The 21641-nt window shown below is 39.2% G+C and overlaps 1 protein-coding gene across 1 annotated transcript; it reads left to right on the forward strand.

The window, feature by feature from the left end:
* Nucleotides 1–858: 858 nt before the first annotated feature.
* nrap (nebulin-related anchoring protein) lies at nucleotides 859–21594 on the forward strand. Its single transcript, XM_060939940.1, has 44 exons — nucleotides 859–912; nucleotides 994–1087; nucleotides 1400–1494; nucleotides 1622–1709; nucleotides 2764–2865; nucleotides 3124–3225; nucleotides 3324–3428; nucleotides 3708–3815; nucleotides 3943–4047; nucleotides 4149–4256; nucleotides 4336–4443; nucleotides 4919–5026; nucleotides 5360–5479; nucleotides 6084–6188; nucleotides 6456–6563; nucleotides 6878–6982; nucleotides 8741–8839; nucleotides 9392–9496; nucleotides 9592–9699; nucleotides 9815–9922; nucleotides 10017–10214; nucleotides 10318–10422; nucleotides 10512–10610; nucleotides 10711–10815; nucleotides 10900–11007; nucleotides 11280–11591; nucleotides 11723–11827; nucleotides 12414–12512; nucleotides 12738–12842; nucleotides 12953–13060; nucleotides 14236–14349; nucleotides 14462–14659; nucleotides 16442–16546; nucleotides 16659–16757; nucleotides 16862–16966; nucleotides 17152–17259; nucleotides 17472–17783; nucleotides 18865–18969; nucleotides 19083–19181; nucleotides 19327–19431; nucleotides 19527–19634; nucleotides 19759–20070; nucleotides 20371–20523; nucleotides 20673–21594. The coding sequence occupies exons 2-44, from the start codon at nucleotides 1016–1018 to the stop codon at nucleotides 20928–20930; spliced, it is 5484 nt and encodes a 1827-aa protein (XP_060795923.1). The 5' UTR covers nucleotides 859–912; nucleotides 994–1015; the 3' UTR covers nucleotides 20931–21594.
* Nucleotides 21595–21641: the final 47 nt, after the last annotated feature.

Genomic DNA, 21641 nt, shown 5'->3' on the forward strand with positions numbered 1-21641 from the left:
TTATATCTCAGTTGGGGGCAGCCAGTGTTCCTTTTGCCAGCCGCGAGTTCACCGTAGAGCTTGTCCTTTGGTATGCGACCATCCTCCATGCGCCATACGTGACCCAGCCAACGCAGGCGGCATTGCCTGAGGAGGGTAACCATGCTTGGGAAACCAGCTTGAGACAGGACCTCGGTGTTTGGCACCTTATCTTGCCAGCTGATGTTCAGGATGCGGCGAAGGCAGCGTAGGTGAAAGGAGTTCAGTTTCTTCTCCTGCTTGGCATATGTAGTCCAAGGATAATATAAATGGGAGAAAATCCACACAGAGATTTACCTGAGCTCAGGTTTGAACTGGAAAACCTGGAGCTAATCATCAACAATTCAAATACAATATTATAACAACAACTCTAACAGTGACAAAAACTTTGATAGTGGTTGATTATCATCTAGTGTAAAGTTATTTATTAAAAATAGTTTAAAATCTTTGAAAAGCACATCTGGAACCTACACTGTTCACTGAATGAAAGCAGGTTCAAGAACTGACAACAATGACTAAGCGTGATAAAAGTAAGCACATTTGTAATGCGCCTATTACACGCGCAAGGAGCAAGCTCAGCGTGACTTCATTCACCTATTTTTGAGCACAACTGAAAGATGTGGAGGCCACTGTGACTAAGCTCCCGAAATGTACAACAGCAAACTTAGTGTTCGGTTACATAAACACAGTAGCATCTCTTCCCCCCTCTCCACTAACAGACAGCTTGACAGCCAGTTGTATGAGCGGCGGTGTCAAAAGAAGGGTGGAACCTTGCATCCAGTCTATGTAATAGACACAGCTGGCCTGTAGCAGATCTAAGTTTAACACAGGTCTGCGAGTGAGACACAAGTGGGAACAAGGGACTGTCTGGAATGCTTTGCATTTCCCTCTGAGGTCTGCCCAAGACAACTGATTTTGGAGAACTGTATTTACTGTATACAGAATTGTATGTACAGTATATATATTTTTTTGTAGTAAGTACATTAACAGGAAAAAGATGAATATTCAAAACTGTGCCAGGTGTGGATTTGTGGTGTATCCAGCTGAAAAGGTTAATCTCATTGGTCAGGTAAGTCTCGATATTTGTGATATGTGAGTACACATTTGATTGGTGGCATTCGGTCTTTTTACATTGTTTAAATATTCAGATGGATTATTGTATAATAATACTAATCTAATAAAACCAAAGCAGTGAGCGACTTCCATAGTAGATGCCGATGTGAGAACATTAATCACATTATTATTTAAGATAAAATAGCAAACATTATATATTTGCAAATACTTTTAGACAGATCTTGGAAAAAGAAATTGATTATAGTAGATTTGGATTTTGTAATACATAATGACAGTCTGTCTTTCTATCTGTCTCTCATATAAACAGAACTGGCACAAAGCATGCTTTCACTGCGAGGTCTGTAAGATGGTTCTCACTGCCAATAATTATATAAGCCATCAAAAGAGACCATATTGTCAAGTGTGAGTATATGATGATTTTTGTTTGTATATTTCATATAAAATACACATTTTTGACTTAAGGATACTCACACAAAACTTCACGACTATGCACTATCAATTTTGCTGACGGTCTGTGTGCAATTTACAGACATAATCCAAAGAACAACACGTTCACTAGTGTCTATGAAACCCCTGTCAACATTAATGCCAAGAAACAGGCACAGGCTGTCAGTGAGGTAAGCTTACAATTATGTCTAAGATGCCACAGCTATGATTATTGCTTACGTAGCCAGCAATACTCATCTGAAGATAATAACCTGACATCTTCAGTGTGTTGTTTTTAATTATTGATGAGTTCTAAAGGAAACTACAGGGTTAGTCAAAATTATATTAACACTTAAATGGTAGAAACCATTTATTCACAAAACATGCATCATATGTGCAAGATGATTTACAGGATGGTCTCAACCTATTCGAGCAACAGTACCATTTAAAGCCTGAACACACATTTCACAGTCACGGCGCACCACACATTCAGGAGAAAAAAAAATAATCCATTAGTGTTAACATAATTTTGACTAACCCTGTATTAATAACATCAAGAACAGTTAAATACTGTACATGTTAGTAATGAAATGGCAAGCTACTGGTTGACTAATAAAAGTCATAATAGGGCTTTTTATGAATGTTGTAAAGCTGTTTTAAGGAAAGTTCAGAGGCTGTAGTGACTCTACAGGTTTGGAATGGGGACTGAGTTCCTGCTCTGAGCTATTTTGGTGGTGTGACTGTGACTCGACACCCGACTCAGATCCACATTATATACTTGGTGCTTAAATTTATGCATCACGAAAGCAGCCCTCTTCTTTTTCTGTTCTCTCTCTCTCCTCTCTCTCTCTCTCTCTAATCCTGGGATACCCACCTGCTCATGTCTGTTAGTGTGCATAAGTGTGTACTCTCTCTAGACTCTGCAGAGTTATAGTGTACAGTCTATTAAATATTCTTCCTGGAATTATCACCAAAACATTTTCCAGTAATAAAAAGCACCCTGATATAAAACTAATCACTGGCCACATGCTTTGAACAAGAGGGTTGTATCACTGTGTGTCTCATGACTGAACATTGTGTTTTTGGAAATATGTAGAATGATTTATTGGAAAATGTTGGTATTTGATTAGTGACATCTTGGTTATATTCCTTGCCTTATCATATTTTGTACAAATTATATTTTATGCTGCTTAAACTGTGATGAGTACAGGTTCAGTTATGCTAAAACACTATGTTGGTTTGCAGATTAAATATAGAGAAGATGGTGAACGTTTCATGTCCACTTTCCACTATGACATGTCTAAAGAGATAGAGCAGGCTCGCAAGGCCAGCCAAATGACCAGCCAGGTAGGTGATCAGATTTAAAAATAGATGGATGGATGGATGGATGGATGGATGGATGGATGGATGGATGGATGGATGGATGGATGGATGGATGGATGGATGGATGGATGGATGGATGGATGGATGTTTCATTTATATAGTACCTTATTTAAAGCCAAGGCCACTTTACAGAAGGAACAAACCTTGTGAAATCAGCTGTTAAATCACTAAATCCAGGATCAGTGAAATGAAGACCTATGCCTGTGTTAAACTTTCCTCTAGGGCTATGAATCTGAATTTTCAGAGCAGCAGATATGGTACTCAGGGAGTGTAAGCAGCCAGGAAGTAGTTCGCATGACTCAGGCACAAAAAATCATCAGTGATGTAAGTAATCTCAGACGTCTATATAAATAAGGATAATTGTGTGGTGGTTGTAATCATGGAACATGAAAGCATACTTCTATAAGTCTGTCTGGCCTTAGGTGGAGTACAAGCGTGGCCATGAGGAGCGAATGACACAGTTCACCTCTGTAGATGACACACCTGGGATGCTGCATGCTAAGACTGGAACCTCACTGGCAAGCGATGTATGAGCACTTTGCATAGTGAAACTCCTAATGCACTTTGTGCTCAGATATCATAGCATTTACCCCTGCATGCACAGGTACAGATGGAAATATGTTGAAAGTTCATCTTTGCTTTCTCAAAAGCATAAAGCTTTGGTAGTAGTAGTAGAGATGCATCATTTAAAGGTTTGTAGGGAAATGCATTCCAAATACATTCACTAAATGCCCTCAGTGTCATTACCTAAATATAAGTAGTATGGTTTTAAAGCATCCTTCATATCCCTGGATCTTAACTGACAGGTGAAATACACAGAGGGATATGAGCAAGCCAGAGGAAAAGGCAGCTTCCCAGCCATGCTCACTCCAGGTTACGAAGTGGCCAAGAAAGCCAACACTCTTGCAAGCAATGTGAGTAAAAGATTCCTGTGGACCAAGTCCACATGTTGTGATTCATTGACTTTGAAATAATCACACTATATACGGTTAGTTACATACTTTTTGAGCAGCATTTTGCATGTGTTCAATTTATTTTCAGGTCGAGTATAAGAAGGGACATGAGGAGAGGGTTTCCAAATACACCACTGTGATAGATACACCTGAGGTGGTTCTAGCTAAAAGTCAAGGAAAGATCGCTAGTGATGTAAGCATCAACACCCTCAGACATTATTAGTATTTTTCAAAAATTTACGAGACTAATCAATGACTAGAAATGTAATCAGTTATTCACAAAAAAAAACCCAGGTTGTCTACATGGAGGAATATGAACAGCAGCGAGGGAAAGGAAGCTTCCCTGCCCACTTTACTCCTGGTTACCAAGTGGCTAAGAAAGCAAATGAAATGGCTAGCAAAGTAAGTGCTCACATGTAACTTGCATGCATTTCACACTAAGAGTTTGACACATAAGCAGCTGATTGCCTATGTTGTGCAGGTAAAGTACCAGCAGAAGTATGAACAAGAGATAAAGGGTAAAGCTAGCACTGACGCTGGAGCAGCTGAGTTGACTTTGGCTAAAGGGAATGCAGAAAAGTTCAGCCAGGTAACACGCCTTTTACATTTAAGTTACTGTTAATTCGGTCACATGACTTAAATGGCACACTGCACATCAGTACTTACGCCAAGCAAACACGCAATTTCCTGTCTGCTAATCATTTGATCTTTTTAAACAGTTAAAATTCAGGATTTTACAAAAGGAGATGCGGCAGGGCAGAATGTAACAGCAGAATCATTCTATTAAATGATTTATTGGTTTTATCTGAACATTTGCTTACTTGTTTATGAATATTTAATATTAAACCCATGGAATTAAACATACTGTATGTGCCATTATTTACTGCATAGACATATTTAGTATTTATCACCAGTGTATATGCTTGTGATGTTTTTCAGTCATTCGTGCCATATTGTATGGCTAATCCTCATACATAGGCAACTGGGTTGTGTTCACCAGTCATCAAGACTTATGACTGTGAGACTGTACATTTACTTTTGTGGTTGTCACTATTGTATCTCAGCATGCCTACACTGAGGAATACGAGCAGCAGAGAGGCAAAGGAAGCTTTCCTGCTATGATCACTCCTGGATACCAGATGGCCAAGAAAGCCAATGACATGGCCAGTGATGTGAGTTTTTGACAATCTCTTATTACTGTAAATGAATATAGTGACATTTTATGATAGACACTTTGTTATCTACCATCTCATCTCATCAGTTCGTTAGTGATGTGTAATTTCTGGGTGAAACTTTCATTTTAGTTAGGGAATCAATCTTACTGTCATGACTCTTATCCTGGAATTGAATGATGTCACTCCAAAAGCTCCTAGCAGACCAATATAGTTCCAGTGCCTGAGTTTGTGTGGACACGTTATCTCACACCAGGAGAATGCAACCTGACATGGATATTGTTGTTTTTGAGTAGCACAAGCATTATATTCTCTCCTCATTTTTACCTGCAGCTGAAATATAAGAAGGACTTGAACAAGATGAAGGGCTCTGCCTCTGCGTACCATTGCCTGACCCCCGATGACAACCTGGCTCTGAAGAATGCCTGCAAGATCAACAAGCTCGTCAGTGAGGTGAATTCATGTTTTTAATATGCTTCTTATAAAAAATGTTTCTTCATACATGACTCATATTTGCGGCCTATGCTTATTTAGGCTAAAGTTAGGAGTAGTATTTTAACAGGCAAAACATAACTATTCTAGTGCACACTTAACATTCTTGAAACATCATCTAACATGCGTCATCAAAACCATGAGCTATCAGGATGGACTGTGGTTTCCATGCAGATATATATGGCAAAGCAAACTGTCATGCTATGGAGGACAGACAATTAAAAAAAAAAAAGGCATCTGTCATGAGCTCAGTCAGACACAAAGGCACCAAGCCTGCATTGTGTTCATCTTTCATGGCTCTCCTGCTGAGTTCAGCTCCTCACATAAAGCATGGAGGCACATGTGACATCATGTCACCGAGACGTGCCGAAATGCCTTGTTTTTAATACCTGATGACACCATATCATCATCTCAACCTTATTTATGTTCAGAGGTCAAAGAGCAAAGATGCTTTTGTTCAAAGAATGTGAAGGTCACTGAAGGTTTAAAATAGAGTGCCATTGTATTGGGTCATAGTTGTCTATACTATACATTATTACCACTTTCACATTTTTTTAAAATTCAGGTTGAATACAAGAAAGATCTTGAGAACACAAAAGGACACAGCATCAACTACTGTGAGACACCACAGTTTAAAAATGTGTCCAAGATTGCCCAGTATACCAGTGATGTGAGTATGATGTTTATGTGACTGCCCAAAGAGTGAGAGCATTTTCTGTATTTAAATGAGCTATTACTGTGCAGAATTCACGCTGCTTCCTGTCTGATAATCATAATAAGAAACAGAATCATATGGTGACTGTGACATCGGGAAAATAAATCCACAATAATATAAAAAATATATATCTACATACATTTATATTTCCAACTACATACTTAGTCAATAAAATACTGCAGATATTGTAAAATACACATTTCTATCATATTATATTTGCAGAATAAATATAAGGAGAAGTATGCCAATCACATGAAGGGTCACTATGAAGGAACTGGGCTTGACAAGAAAACTCTGCATGCCATGAAAGTCAGAAAGCTGGCCAGTGATGTAAGACTTCATTGCTGTTACTGTACTGTAAATATAGCGTCTTGATCATGAGGAATTATAGCTGAATGTCATTTAACTCTTTAAATTGTTGGATTCTTATTCAGTTATTCATCTTGAGATATAATAGTAACTACTATTAATTATTTGTTAATGACTATGAATTGTTTAGTGTGTATAGTGAAACTAACTGGAGTAGTTAAATGATGAGGAATGTAACACTATGAACACAGCAGATGATGCCAAAAATTATGATTGCACAGAAGAGTTAAATGTGCACCCAGTTATTATTATTATTATTATTTTATTTTTTTCAGATTGCTTATAAGTCAGAGTATGAACAGGAGCAGGGTGAATACAACTACCCTGCTGAAATCACCCCGTCTTATCAGACCCAGAAGAAACTGGAGCCTCTCAAAGATGTAACTAATATGCAAAATTTTGAAAGTTGCATTTACAACCCCGATTCCAAAAAAGTTGGGACAAAGTACAAATTGTAAATAAAAATGGAATGCAATAATTTACAAATCTCAAAAACTGATATTGTATTCACAATAGAACATAGACAACATATCAAATGTCGAAAGTGAGACATTTTGAAATTTCATGCCAAATATTGGCTCATTTGAAATTTCATGACAGCAACACATCTCAAAAAAGTTGGGACAGGGGCAATAAGAGGCTGGAAAAGTTAAAGGTACAAAAAAGGAACAGCTGGAGGACCAAATTGCAACTCATTAAGTCAATTGGCAATAGGTCATTAACATGACTGGGTATAAAAAGAGCATCTTGGAGTGGCAGCGGCTCTCAGAAGTAAAGATGGGAAGAGGATCACCAATCCCCCTAATTCTGCGCCGACAAATAGTGGAGCAATATCAGAAAGGAGTTTGACAGTGTAAAATTGCAAAGAGTTTGAACATATCATCATCTACAGTGCATATCATCATCAAAAGATTCAGAGAATCTGGAAGAATCTCTGTGCTTAAGGGTCAAGGCCGGAAAACCATACTGGGTGCCCGTGATCTTCGGGCCCTTAGACGGCACTGCATCACATACAGGCACACTTCTATATTGGAAATCACAAAATGGGCTCAGGAATATTTCCAGAGAACATTATCTGTGAACACAATTCACCGTGCCATCCGCCGTTGCCAGCTAAAACTCTATAGTTCAAAGAAGAAGCCGTATCTAAACATGATCCAGAAGCGCAGACATCTTCTCTGGGCCAAGGCTCATTTAAAATGGACTGTGGCAAAGTGGAAAACTGTTCTGTGGTCAGACGAATCAAAATTTGAAGTTCTTTATGGAAATCAGGGACACCGTGTCATTCGGACTAAAGAGGAGAAGGACGACCCAAGTTGTTATCAGCGCTCAGTTCAGAAGCCTGCATCTCTGATGGTATGGGGTTGCATTAGTGCGTGTGGCATGGGCAGCTTACACATCTGGAAAGACACCATCAATGCTGAAAGGTATATCCAGGTTCTAGAGCAACATATGCTCCCATCCAGATGACATCTCTTTCAGGGAAGACCTTGCATTTTCCAACATGACGATGCCAAACCACATACTGCATCAATTACAGCATCATGGCTGCGTAGAAGAAGGGTCTGGGTACTGAACTGGCCAGCCTGCAGTCCAGATCTTTCACCCATAGAAAACATTTGATGCATCATAAAACGGAAGATACGACAAAAAAGATCTAAGATAGTTGAGCAACTAGAATCCTACATTAGACAAGAATGGGTTAACATTCCTATCCCTAAACTTGAGCAACTTGTCTCCTCAGTCCCCAGACGTTTACAGACTGTTGTAAAGAGAAAAGGGGATGTCTCACAGTGGTAAACATGGCCTTGTCCCAACTTTTTTGAGATGTGGTGTTGTCATGAAATTTAAAATCACCTAATTTTTCTCTTTAAGTGATACTTTTTCTCAGTTTAAACATTTAATATGTCATCTATGTTCTATTCTGAATAAAATATGGAATTTTGAAACTTCCACATCATTGCATTCCGTTTTTATTTACAATTTGTACTTTGTCCCAACTTTTTTGGAATCGGGGTTGTACAAGTACACAAAAAAATCTTTAAAATAATTTCATGTCAATAAATGCATTAGTTTGTTGCAAAACAATTACCTTGTGAAGCAAACGATATTAAAAGATATGCATTTTTCCTGCACAGAAAAATTACAGACAGCACATAGACAAGCTGAAATATAGTCAGGTGACAAATACTCCTGACATTGTTCAAGCTCGAATCAACGCACAGCAACTTAGTGATGTAAGTATTGATCTCTAGCAGTGAAATGTATTGTTTGTTGTGTTAATATAAAGGGGGCTGCAAAAGTAGGTATACAGTAAGGATTATTTCCAGTATTACCAGTATTATAATAGTGGTGCTAGGTTTCATTTAATACTAATGTTTTGTGCCAACGTTTTGTTTTACATTACTGTATACCTACTTTTGCAGCCCCCTGTATAATAGATTGAACTACACTGAATATACTATATGATATTGTTTTATTATTGTGGTTAAAATGTTTATCTAAGACAAATGTAAAAAGTCCCTCCAACAAGTAGTACTGAATTTAAAACATAGGAGACGCAGACAAGAAGTTTTTGGCCAAATTGGAAAGCTGGCTGAGAAGATGTTAAGAATTAAAAATATAAAATTGCTTTGATTCACACTTTTCTTGGTCTAATTCCTAATTCTGTATCTGTTATTTGGTAATGTTCATTATTCAGTATGTCCAAACTTTTGCCTAGTATATAATCTAAACTTTAGATTCTAAAGTACAGTAGTGATTTAAACATACTGTAATGTATTTTGCAGCTGAACTACAAGGCCAACTATGAGAAAACTAAGACCCAGTACACCTTAGCTCAAGATACACCACAGCTTAAGACAGCCAAAGCCAATGCAGAGCTCATTAGTGATGTGAGTATATAGTACAAAATATAGTCAAACTTATTTTGTCTTCCAGTTTTAGAGACTTGTGTATTTTTTATTATTGACACTCGTCTTGGTCATAGATCAAGTATAAAGAGGAGTGGGAGAAGAGTAAGTCGAAAGCATGTGACATTGGTGTGGATACACTGACCTTCAAAGCTGCTAAAGCTTCAAGAGATCTGGCCAGTGATGTATGCATTCATTTGTTAATTCCATATTTTAATTTGGTGTTTGACTATAACAATATAATAGCAAAATAATTGCATCATGTGACGCCAATAAAGTAACTGTGAGCATATCTTGCAGATTAAATATAAAGAGACATTCACAAAGAACAAGGACAAAGCAGTTGGCATGAACGTAAGTGATTCAAAGACTCTCCACTGTCTTCAAGTGGCCAAGTTGAACAATGAGGTAAAGATCTTTCTGCCAACACATGGTATTAAAACACTATATATGAGCATTTACTGTGAAAAGAAATACATGTTACATTTCCAAATGACCTTAGATTGCCTATAAGAAAGACTCAAAGGAGACACAGACCAAGTGTAATCTGCCTATGGACATGGTGACTCTAAACCATGCAAAGAAGGCCCAGGCACTGGCCAGTGATCTGGACTATAGGAAGAAGCTTCATGACTACACCATCATGCCTGATGACATCAAAGTGCAACAGGCTAAGAAAGCCTACAACCTGCAGAGTGATGTAAGAATAAAGTGGAAGTAAACACTGGATTACAAGAACTTCTTTTTTGTTTGTTTGTTCTTATTGCACCTTTTGAGCCTGCTATATGGTTTGATCCTAACAGAACCAGTACCGCTCTGATCTGGTCTGGATGAAGGGAGTGGGCTGGGAGACTGATGGCTGCCTGGATGTTGCACAGGCCAAGAAAGCTGTAGAGCTTGCGAGTGATGTAAGTCAACTGTGTGTGGAAGAGAATGTGTTTTAAGATCTGAACATTTGTACTTCATTGAGTATTTACTCCACAACTCTATTTTGCAGCAAAAATACCGCCAAAAAGTAGACAGTGTGAAGTTCACACAAGCAGCTGACACTCTATCCATCAAGCATGCCAAGAAGAGCCAGGAACTACAGAGTGACGTTAGATCATTTTCTAAACTTTTGTCTGATTTCTTATTAACGTTCTAAATTAAGCAACTGGCAGAGTGAGTCTCATATTTTTTGACTGATCTCTTCTCAGCTGGCATACAAGGCAGGCACAGAGCAGATCATCCATAAGTACACTGCGAGCAAGGATGAACCTCTTTACAGGCAGGCCAAAGCGAATGCAGAGCTTCTCAGTGATGTACGCGTTCATTCACAAATGTCGCTGTAAATAATTAAAGACTAAGGTGATAAATCAAGGCCGTTTTCTCTTTGTTTTCTTCAGAAAGTTTATAAGAGTAGTTGGGAGGCCCAGCGGGACAAGGGCTTTGAGCTACGCATGGATGCGCTGTCAATCCTTACTGCCAAGGCTAAGAGGGATCTTGCCAGTGATGTGAGTGACCAAAGTACAATAAGTGTAAAAAAAAAAACCCTTACCTGCAGTGTGAAGCTACAATATTCAGAATAGTGTGTTGTATAAATCTTCACTATCTTTGAACTTTTCCACATTTTGTAGTGAATGGTTGCACAATGATATGAATATTTATGCAACACAATGTAATTTATATATATATATATATATATATATATATATATATTTTTTTTTTTTTTAAATGTATGGGTATGTGACTGTTTCATTAACAGCCATTGTCTGGTGTTCTGTAGGTGAAATACAAGCAACAATATGAGATGACAAAAGGAAAGATGATTGGGGTGAAGACTGTGACTGATGATTCTCAGTTGGCCCACTCGACACTGGCCACTAAACTCCACAGTGACCGCAACTATAAGAAAGAGTATGAGGACAGCAAGACCAAATACAGTGCATCACTTGATATGATGACCATCAGTCAGGCCAAAAAGGCCCAAGATCTGGCTACAGACACCAACTACAGAACTTTCCTGCACAAGTACACAAGCCTGCCCAGTGACATGAAAGTGGAATGGGCCAAGAAAGCTTATGGCCAACAGAGTGACGTAAGAGTCAGATATAGCAAATATACAGTATATTTAAGTATGCCTGATCTACAGGAATAACCAAATATTTTGACAGATCAGTCAAAAAATATTTTGACAGTTGATTATATACAAACTGGTTTCTCCTTCAGAAAAAGTATCGGTCAGATCTGAACTGGATGAAGGGTGTTGGTTGGGAGACTACTGGATCTCTTGATGTACTGCAGGCTAAGAAGGCTGGCAATATAATCAGTGAGGTACTGATTAACTGCCTGAACTCTGAATATTACTAGCGTTTATAAGACCCTTAAAGTCTCCTAGCTGAACCGAGCTAAAATGTGTAATTTCCTTCATCTCTATTTAATTCATATAATTTCATGTAATTCATATAGATCACATTTAGAATTAGGAAAACATGTAAATGTATAATCTAAGACTATGTCAATTTAAAAAAAACCTACACAAATGTCTGTTATTCATTCAATCAGGGCTTGAACAAAGAAATACCGCCCAGCAAAATACTAATAAAACACGTCTGAGATCTGCATATTTGATCAACTAATATTTACTTAGAGCATCTGAAAGCCTGTGTGATGATTTATTTTACTAAACAACCTTATTATCAGTTTATCAACAGAATGTTGCATTTTTAAAAAAAATCAACTTAGCAAATATACAATAAAAAAGTCTTAAATATAGTTTAAAATTATCAGCTTAGGAATATGAAACATAAGCCTTGTGCAGTATCCATGAACCATTTCCGTTGAACAAAAAATATTTTATATTATTTTATTTCACAATATATAACAAATTGGGCATCAATGTGCTGCCTGTGTGTTTCAGACCAAATATCGTCAGAATGTGAGTGCTCTGAAATTCACCAGTGTGGAGGATACACCAGAGATGGTACAGGCCAAACTCAGCAGCAAACTGGCGTTAGATGTAAGAAAATTCCACAACTATCAGGATCAGATTTATTTTGGACATATAATACATTTATTAAGTAAATCTATGACAATTTAGTGATTATGTGGAACTTGAACTCTCAGATCTGAATGATGAATTTACCTGAATGATGAATTTACTTATTATGGTTGTATTTAACAAAGTATTTCTCTCAGAGCTCCTAACTGTGCAGATGTAAATGGGTACTTTGTGATCATACAGAGGCTGTACAGAGAGAAGGGAGAGAATGAGAAGCACACTTACACAATCACAGGAGACTTGCCAGAGCACGTGCAGGCCAAGATAAATGCTATGAACCTCAGTGAGGTGAGCTTTTTTGAATATGTGCCATACTGTTTCAGTACCACCATTGCTCTTTACCTTGATTAATGTTATTAATTATTTAATGTGTTCTTCCTGGTTTTTTTTTTTTAAAGACATGCTACAAAGAATCATGGACAAAGCTCAGAGATGCAGGCTACACATTACGTTTGGATGCTATCCCTTTCCAGGCAGCCAAATCCTCTGGAGAGATACTTAGTGATGTAAGAGCGATGCTATCTTTATATTTTATTATATTATGTTGTTGGGCGGCACGGTGGTGTAGTGGTTAGCGCTGTCGCCTCACAGCAAGAAGGTCTGGGTTCGAGCCCCGTGGCCGGCGAGGGCCTTTCTGTGTGGAGTTTGCATGTTCTCCCCGTGTCCGCGTGGGTTTCCTCCGGGTGCTCCGGTTTCCCCCACAGTCCAAAGACATGCAGGTTAGGTTAATTGGTGACTCTAAATTGACAGTAGGTGTGAATGTGAGTGTGAATGGTTGTCTGTGTCTACAGCCCATGTTTACATTAGACCGTATAAGCGGATCATCAGATTAACGTTTTTAAAACGATTAGTGTGCACACAGCAACACCAATACACGATTTGCGTGCACACAGGAACACCAATACACGGATACGCTCGGCTCCGCAGGCATCCTGCGCTCCAAATCACTCCGCCCTGACCAGCAAGTGCCCTCTGGAGGGTGCGCACTCCGGCCTTGCGCAGCTCACAGAGCACGCGAGTGAAGTGCACAAGCTGTGATTCGGGACTGAGCCACTGTGTGTGTGATCCCAGCGCATATCACTTACCACTTGCAAGTGGAAGGATGGCAAGCCTAAAGACAATCATAACTACACAATGGGCAGTATTTGCAGTATTTTCATACTTTTATACTCTTTAATGAAAGGTGATACAAGGCGGAAGTCCGTGCCGTTTTTCAGCAGTCGCGTCACATGACCAACGCCAGCGAATCAGGAAGGTGGATGTCACAGTGACGTTGTCCAATGACGACGCCAGCTAGAGCTCAGCACAGCGTATCCGCGTATTCTCAATGTTTACACAGCACCGGACCAGACACGATCTGCATTGAATACGTGGACCCTGGCGGATTCCCGTTTCCCGGCATTTCCAGGCGGTTTAATGTAAACGGACAGTGCATCCACGAAGAAAACGAGACAGATACGGTCTAATGTAAACTTGGCCTATATTATGTGTCAGTGCTGTGATGACCTGGCGACTTGTCCAGGGTGTACCCCGCCTTTCGCCCACCCATAGCCTGCTGGGATAGGCTCCAGCTTGCCTGCGACCCTGTAGAAGGATAAAGCGGCTAGAGATAATGAGATGAGATATTATGTTGTTATTTATCAGGGCAAAGTCACTGAGCATTATATTTTTTCTCTTCTAGCAAAAATACAAAGAGCAGTTTGAGAAGTTGAAGGGTAAGATGATTGGCCTGAAAGGATTGCAGGATGACATTAATATTGCCCACTCCGTGCACGCTACCCAGTTACAGAGTGATGTGAGTATACCAGCTGTATGCATTGTATTAAAACATCCATTTTGTATTTATTACTTATCATTTAAAGATCTGCTTGGAAAACTTACTGATTTAACTCATGAATACTCTATAGATTAAATATAAGAAAGACTCTGCTAAGGGACACTCTCAGTTCCACTTCCCAATGGACATGTTAGATGTGGTTCATGCTAAGAAGGCCCAGGCTCTGGCCAGTGACCAAGACTATAGATTTACCCTTCACCAATACACTGCTCTGCCTGATGACCTGAAGGTGCAAGCTGCCAAGAGAGCTTATGAGCTGCAGAGTGAGGTAACCTCTGATGTCTTTTTAAAAAATTGTTCTTAATGGATTGATGGAATATTGAAAAAGCATATGTTTGCACTGTATAGATACAAAATTGTGTATGGAGTTACTGCATATGACTGACTCTTTAACAAACATTATCTGCAGTGCCAGATTCAGGCTGTTTTGAAGGGCAGGGGTGAAAAACTAAAAAAAAAAATGTATCACGTGATATTTATCACATGCACACTTGAGCACAGCGAAATTCGTCCTCTGCATTTAACCCGTCTGAAGCAGTGAACACATGCATGTACACACACGTGCGCGCACACACACACACACACACACACACACACACACACACACACACACACACAAGTAAGCAACGAGCACAGAGCAGTAGGCAGCTATGCTACAGTGCCCAGGGAGCAGTTGGGGGTTAGATGCCTTGTTCAAGGGCACTTCAGCCCAAGGCCACCCCATATTAACCTAACTGCATGTCTTTGGACTGTGGGGGAAACCGGAGCACCTGGAGGAAACCCACGCAGACACAGGGAGAACACGCAAACTCCACACAGAAAAGCCCCCGTCAGCCGCTGGGCTCGAACCCAGAACCTTCTTGCTGTGAGGAGACAGTGCTAACCACTACACCATAGTGCTGCCCTAAAAAGGGCACCTACTGTTTTCATCCTTTATTAACATTATGCTATGCAGCAATCCAGATTAAAAGAGTCCATTACAGAAGGATTTTTACACTTCTGCTTGATATTGAATTTGAGTCCACTGGTTAGCATAGAATCAGCTAAAGCATGATACCTGTTTAGTTAGCTATCACCTTAGCTAGGCATCTAGGCTAAAACGTGATACAGCTAAAACATTTGCAGTGTGCATACATTAGTATGTAGTAATGCATCATTGCTAAAACTCAATCTTTAAAGAAAGCTTGCTGCATTACCTCCCTCATACAGTGAAGTATCATGTCAGAGTTACAGCTCAGACTGTATTAAGCCCCTCTAAATGGATAGAACAGATGAAAGTTTTCAACAATGGGAATGAGTATTACTTTATTGAGTCATTGTTGGCAACAATTTACTTTGTGTTATCCTATCAAATACAGTTAACCTCACATAATTTAACTTAACCTAAAGGGTACAGTGAAAAAAAAAAAACAGGGACAGTGCAGATGAAATTACATCAAAATGCTAGCTAGATATTAGCATAACGTATCGGCCCCTTGCAAAAATGCAGAAAAGATTTGTTAGCTGCCATACAATGCGTTTTGAATGTAAGCGGTGTTTGAGAGGTCAGTTCAAAATCTTATCAAAGTATTTGGCAGCACGACAAGACCGGTGTGTTTTTTCCTCACACATCACATTTTCTCCACTGGAGGGCCATCCATTAGGAATGATCCCCACATTCTCATGCATGTAGGAACACACTTTACATCACATTTTTTTTTTCCACTGGACAGGCACTTCTTCATTAGAGGAGCGCCTAATTGGGCACTTCATCATGTTTTCTCACCTGTAGGAGTAGTCTACACAGCACTGCATCCCATTTTCTAGACTGGAAAGTGCACCCTTTGGGACACTCATGTAGGGGCAGCATAGCGGGCACTTTAGAACAGCATCCTTTTCCACTCCAAGGGCACATATAGGGAACACCTTATAAGGCATTGCATCACAGTTTCTGCACTAGAAAGCCCCAGGTTCTCAGTGATTATCTGAGACATATACAGTAGTACTTATATGTAAAGTGACTTATTATTATTGAACAGTTACTGACTTGTGCTTTGTCTACGTGTAATAGAAAGTATACCGCTCTGATATGAATTACCTGCGTGGGGCTGCCTGGATTGCTACTGGCGCCTTACAGATTGAAGGCTCCAAACGTGCAACAGAGCTGATCAGTGAGGTATGTTATATTTGTCTTATTGTTTGCATCTAATGGGAAATGTCTAAAAAAAAAAAATAAGAAGAAGAAAATGACATTATAATGATGCAATTTCTCTTTTCAAATTCAACAGAAAAAATATCGACAACAGCCATATGCATTTAAGCATACATCTGTTACAGATTCCCCTGACATTGTTCATGCCAAGTTCAGCAACAAGATCACCAATGAGGTGCGTTATATTGTGTTTTTGTCATCTGATATCCTCACTGTTTCTTTTGTTCTGAGACTCAGTCGAAACAAAGTAGGATTAGTGTGTATGTTCAAATTCAACAGCGACTATACAAAGAGAAAGGCGAAAACCTCAGACATAACTACACCCTCACAGCTGAACGACCAGAGATCACCCAGGCCAAGATTAACGCTGCTAATTTCAGTGATGTAAGCCATTTAAGCCAACATTTCCTTTGTTTGCTTAACCCTAATTTTAAAACTGATATTCTAAAACAATTCCACTATATTATATTATATGTCTCACAATATTTTCTGGTTTAATTTCATTGTATTGTCATAGTATGTCTTTTCAAATGCAGTTATGGAATACTACATTTGCATTCTTGTTTTAGACCAAGTACAAAGAGTCCTGGCACACACTGAGAGCTCAGGGATATAAACTGACAATGCAGGACATCCCCTTCCAAGCAGCCAAAGCATCCACAGGCATTGCCAGCGATGTAAGAAAATCCATACTAATTTTACATATTCTGTAAATGGCTACAGGCATAACTAGCAATTTGGTCTCTGTAGTGTGTAATATCAGTACAGCATGATTTGATCACCCAAATTTTTTATAGCAGTTGTGCTTAAATATTATTACTTTTTATATATATATATATTTTAAATTATTATTACTAATCTGGAAGCCTGACTCGATTCCATTCCACAGTACATGTACAAGCACAATCATGTTCTGGAGAAGGGCAAGCACATTGGAGCACGAAGCATTATGGATGACTCTCACCTCCTACACTGCTGGCAGATGGCACGTCTGCAGAGTGACAAGGACTACCGTAAAGATGTCATGTCCACCAGTGGGCAATATCACCTTGGACTAGACCTGATCAACTTGGTTCATGCCAAGAAAGCCCAGGCCCTGGCCAGTGACCAGGACTACAAGAAACGCCTCCATTCCTACACTGTATTGCCTGATGACATGAAGATGCAGTGGGCAAAGAAGGCTTATGAGCTGCAAAGCCAGGTGAGAAAAAAAGAGTTTATTTGGGAAGAGCTTATTAGAGAGAGAAAATTGTTTGGTATAAGTATACAGTTTTTCTGAGTCTACCAAGCAAAGAACAGAACAACATACACTACCGTTCAAAAGTTTGGGGTCACCCAGACAATTTTGTGTTTTCCATGAAAAGTCACACTTTTATTTACCACCATAAGTTGTAAAATGAATAGAAAATATAGTCAAGACCTTTTTCTGGCCATTTTGAGCATTTAATCGACCCCACAAATGTGATGCTCCAGAAACTCAATCTGCTCAAAGGAAGGTCAGTTTTATAGCTTCTCTAAAGGGCTAAACTGTTTTCAGCTGTGCTAACATGATTGTACAAGGGTTTTCTAATCATCCATTAGCCTTCTGAGGCAATGAGAAAACACATTGTACCATTAAAACACTGGAGTGATAGTTGCTGGAAATGGGCCTCTATACACCTTTGTAGATATTGCACCAAAAACCAGACATTTGCAGCTAGAATAGTCATTTACCACATTAGCAATGTCTCATCTCATCTCATTATCTCTAGCCGCTTTATCCTGTTCTACAGGGTCGCAGGCAAGCTGGAGCCTATCCCAGCTGACTACGGGCGAAAGGCGGGGTACACCCTGGACAAGTCGCCAGGTCATCACAGGGCTGACACATAGACACAGACAACCATTCACACTCACATTCACACCTACGGTCAATTTAGAGTCACCAGTTAACCTAACCTGCATGTCTTTGGACTGTGGGGGAAACCGGAGCACCCGGAGGAAACCCACGCGGACACGGGGAGAACATGCAAAATCCGCACAGAAAGGTCTTCGCCGGCCACGGGGCTCGAACCTGGACCTTCTTGCTGTGAGGTGACAGCGCTAACCACTACACCACCGTGCCTTCCCCACATTAGCAATGTATAGAGTGTATTTCTGATTAGTTTAAAGTGATCTTCATTGAAAAGAACAGTGCTTTTCTTTCAAAAATAAGGAAATTTCAAAGTGACCCCAAACTTTTGAACGGTAGTGTATATTGTGATTTAAACAGAGTATACTGAATAATGTGTGTTTTTTTTTGTTAGAATTTATACAAATCAGATCTAAACTTCATGAAAGGAGTGGCCTGGGACTCAGTCGGTGCACCTCAGATTGAGTCTGCAAGAAAAGCTGGAGAGCTAATCAGTGATGTAAATCCACACTGTCAGAACTAAAAACACAGTAGCATTCAACAAATCATCCACCTATTTATGCAATTTAATGTTTGGTTTTCTACAATATAAGCTTCACTTTGTAATTGCAGAAGAAATATCGTCAGCTTCCGGGCCATCTGAAGTTTACCCAAGTGACTGATTCCCCTGATATTGTCCATGCCAAGAACAGTTACATGCAATGTAGTGAGGCAAGTCTCCAATGAATGTCTTACAAAATTAAATGATGCATATAGAATACTACAGACATGCCAAAATAAAGATGCTATATAGAGTTTTTGGGTTGAAAATGCTGGCACAACATAATAACCAGTTACTGTGAACTGTGTATTTCAGAGATTGTACAAGTCTGGCAATTCTGAGTCCATGCACAAATACACCCTACCCCCAGATCACCCTGACTTCATCAGAGCAAAGATCAATGCACAACAGATCAGTGATGTATGACGGAAGGCTTTTTTTTTTTAAGGGTACTGTATTCATTTACTTCATATGATGTCATTTGATCATTTTCTATCCAATGTTTCACTCTACAGAAAGTTTATAAGGCATCAGGAGACCAGGTGAAGTCAGCAGGCTATGACTTGAGACTAGATGCGATCCCATTCCAGACAGCCAAGGCCTCTAGAGAAATTGCTAGTGATGTGAGCATAACAACATTAAAGCATTTTATCATCATATATAATCATCTTATATAAAAGTAAAGAAGCTACATTTTCTGACCAAACAGTTGTTGGATTAAACCAAAGTTTATCTATTACTCTTTAGTTCCACTACAAGGAGGCCTTTGTAAAACAGAAGGGCCAGCAAATAGGTCTCCTCAGTGTCGAGGATGACCCCAAGATGAGACATTCGCTGGCTGTAAGCAAGCTGCAGAGCGACAATGAGTACAAGAAACAGTTCCAGGAGACACGGTCTCAGTTTAAGATCCATGCAGACCAACCAGAGTTCCTGCATGCTAGGAAGAGCCAGGCTCAGGCCAGTGACATCAGATACCGCCAGCATCTCCATAACTACACATGTGACCCACAGCAGCTGAACTTCCAACATGCCAAACAGGCCTACAAGCTGCAGAGTGATGTGAGTGGAACATTTTGTGTTCTGTGTGATATTTATATACACAGAAAAAGATGTGAAATATGTGTTGAACCATGTGACATCAAGAACATATCACAAAATAGTATTTTCATCAATGTTTTTTGTAAGAAAACATATTTTTAATTGTATTATTTGTTATAAAACTGTTGTATTGTTTGTTCCAGTCACCAATTGGGCTTGGAATATCTGTGATTTAGATAGCAAGTGTATTGGAGAGCTAATGGACTCTTGTAAACTGTTCTGATTTGAATATGAGACCTGATTTTGTGTGGATGGTTACAGGTGAACTATAAATCTGACCTGAACTGGATAAAAGGGGTGGGCTGGACTCCTCCAGGCTCTCATAAGGTCGAAATGGCCAGGAGAGCTGCCGAGCTTGGCCTGGCTGAAGGGCTGGACAGTGAGCAAGCCATCTCCAAGTATCAAGAATTGATGGTGAGACAACTTCTTAGAATCTACAATTGCAACAAATATGAAAGTGAGATACTGTACCGGAGAGAGAGAAAACTGAAAAAAATGAACAAATTATTTAAAAATGAGATTAGACTTGCATCCAGTGTCTGCTTAACTCTTCTCTTCTTCAGATGCTCCAGCGTCAGCTACAGTTGGAGAATCAGCATCACAGCTCCTCAGAGCAGGTGGAGACTACAGACCAAGTCCAGCAGTCTTCAGTCAATCCAGATGCCATGGAGATCCTTCATGTCAAAAGGAAGAAAACCATCCACACTACTTTCAAACAGGCAAAAACAACAAAATCCATGACAACGCAGTCTGTAACATCTAACTCTACAAACCAGTCCCTCACCAAGCAGTCGTCTGAGAAAAAATTCATTACAAATTAGTGGTAATTTCATAATGTACAGTAGTGTAAAGAAAGCAGTTTACAGTGATGCCATGTAATGCCTGTTTTTCTACCAGTAATTTATCAGAGTGAAGGTAAGAAGATTCTCTGGTGGAGTGAAGAATATTCATATGAAGACAATGAATTAAATCTGAATGGGACAATGATGGAAGAATTATGAAAGTGGGGGTAGAGTATGTTTAATGAAAGTGTATAAATCCAGTTGGTTGAGGTATTATTAATGAACATATGGGAGGTTATGAACTGTAAGTCCTCATGGAATTGAGTCTTTTGGAGAGTTTCTTGTACATGTGAAGAAGGCAGGATTGCTGTAATGGAAAAACAAGTGCCTTTCTTTTTTATTAATTAACAAATGAAATCAGAAGCTTTATTTGTGGAAAACTGCTTTATTTTAAAAATAACTGGAAAATTTTATTTATTGGTAGCATTGGAAGTCAAATGTATAACTGCTTTGTGTGTCACAGGTGGACAATTATTATTTTAGACTGCCAATGGCAGAAGAGTTACATTTAAGAGATGTTTAATACAGTATACTTTATGCCTGGCAGGTTCAGCCTTCTGAGTATGCCAACAGCTACAGATATAAGCTCAATTAAGAGTACATGCTTTATGTATGACTTATGACAATGGATTCCAAAATTAAAGGTAATCAAAAACTATGCTATGCTATCAACTCTCTGATGTCCTTTAG

Source organism: Neoarius graeffei, chromosome 14, assembly GCF_027579695.1.
Source record: "Neoarius graeffei isolate fNeoGra1 chromosome 14, fNeoGra1.pri, whole genome shotgun sequence".
Taxonomy (NCBI): domain Eukaryota; kingdom Metazoa; phylum Chordata; class Actinopteri; order Siluriformes; family Ariidae; genus Neoarius; species Neoarius graeffei.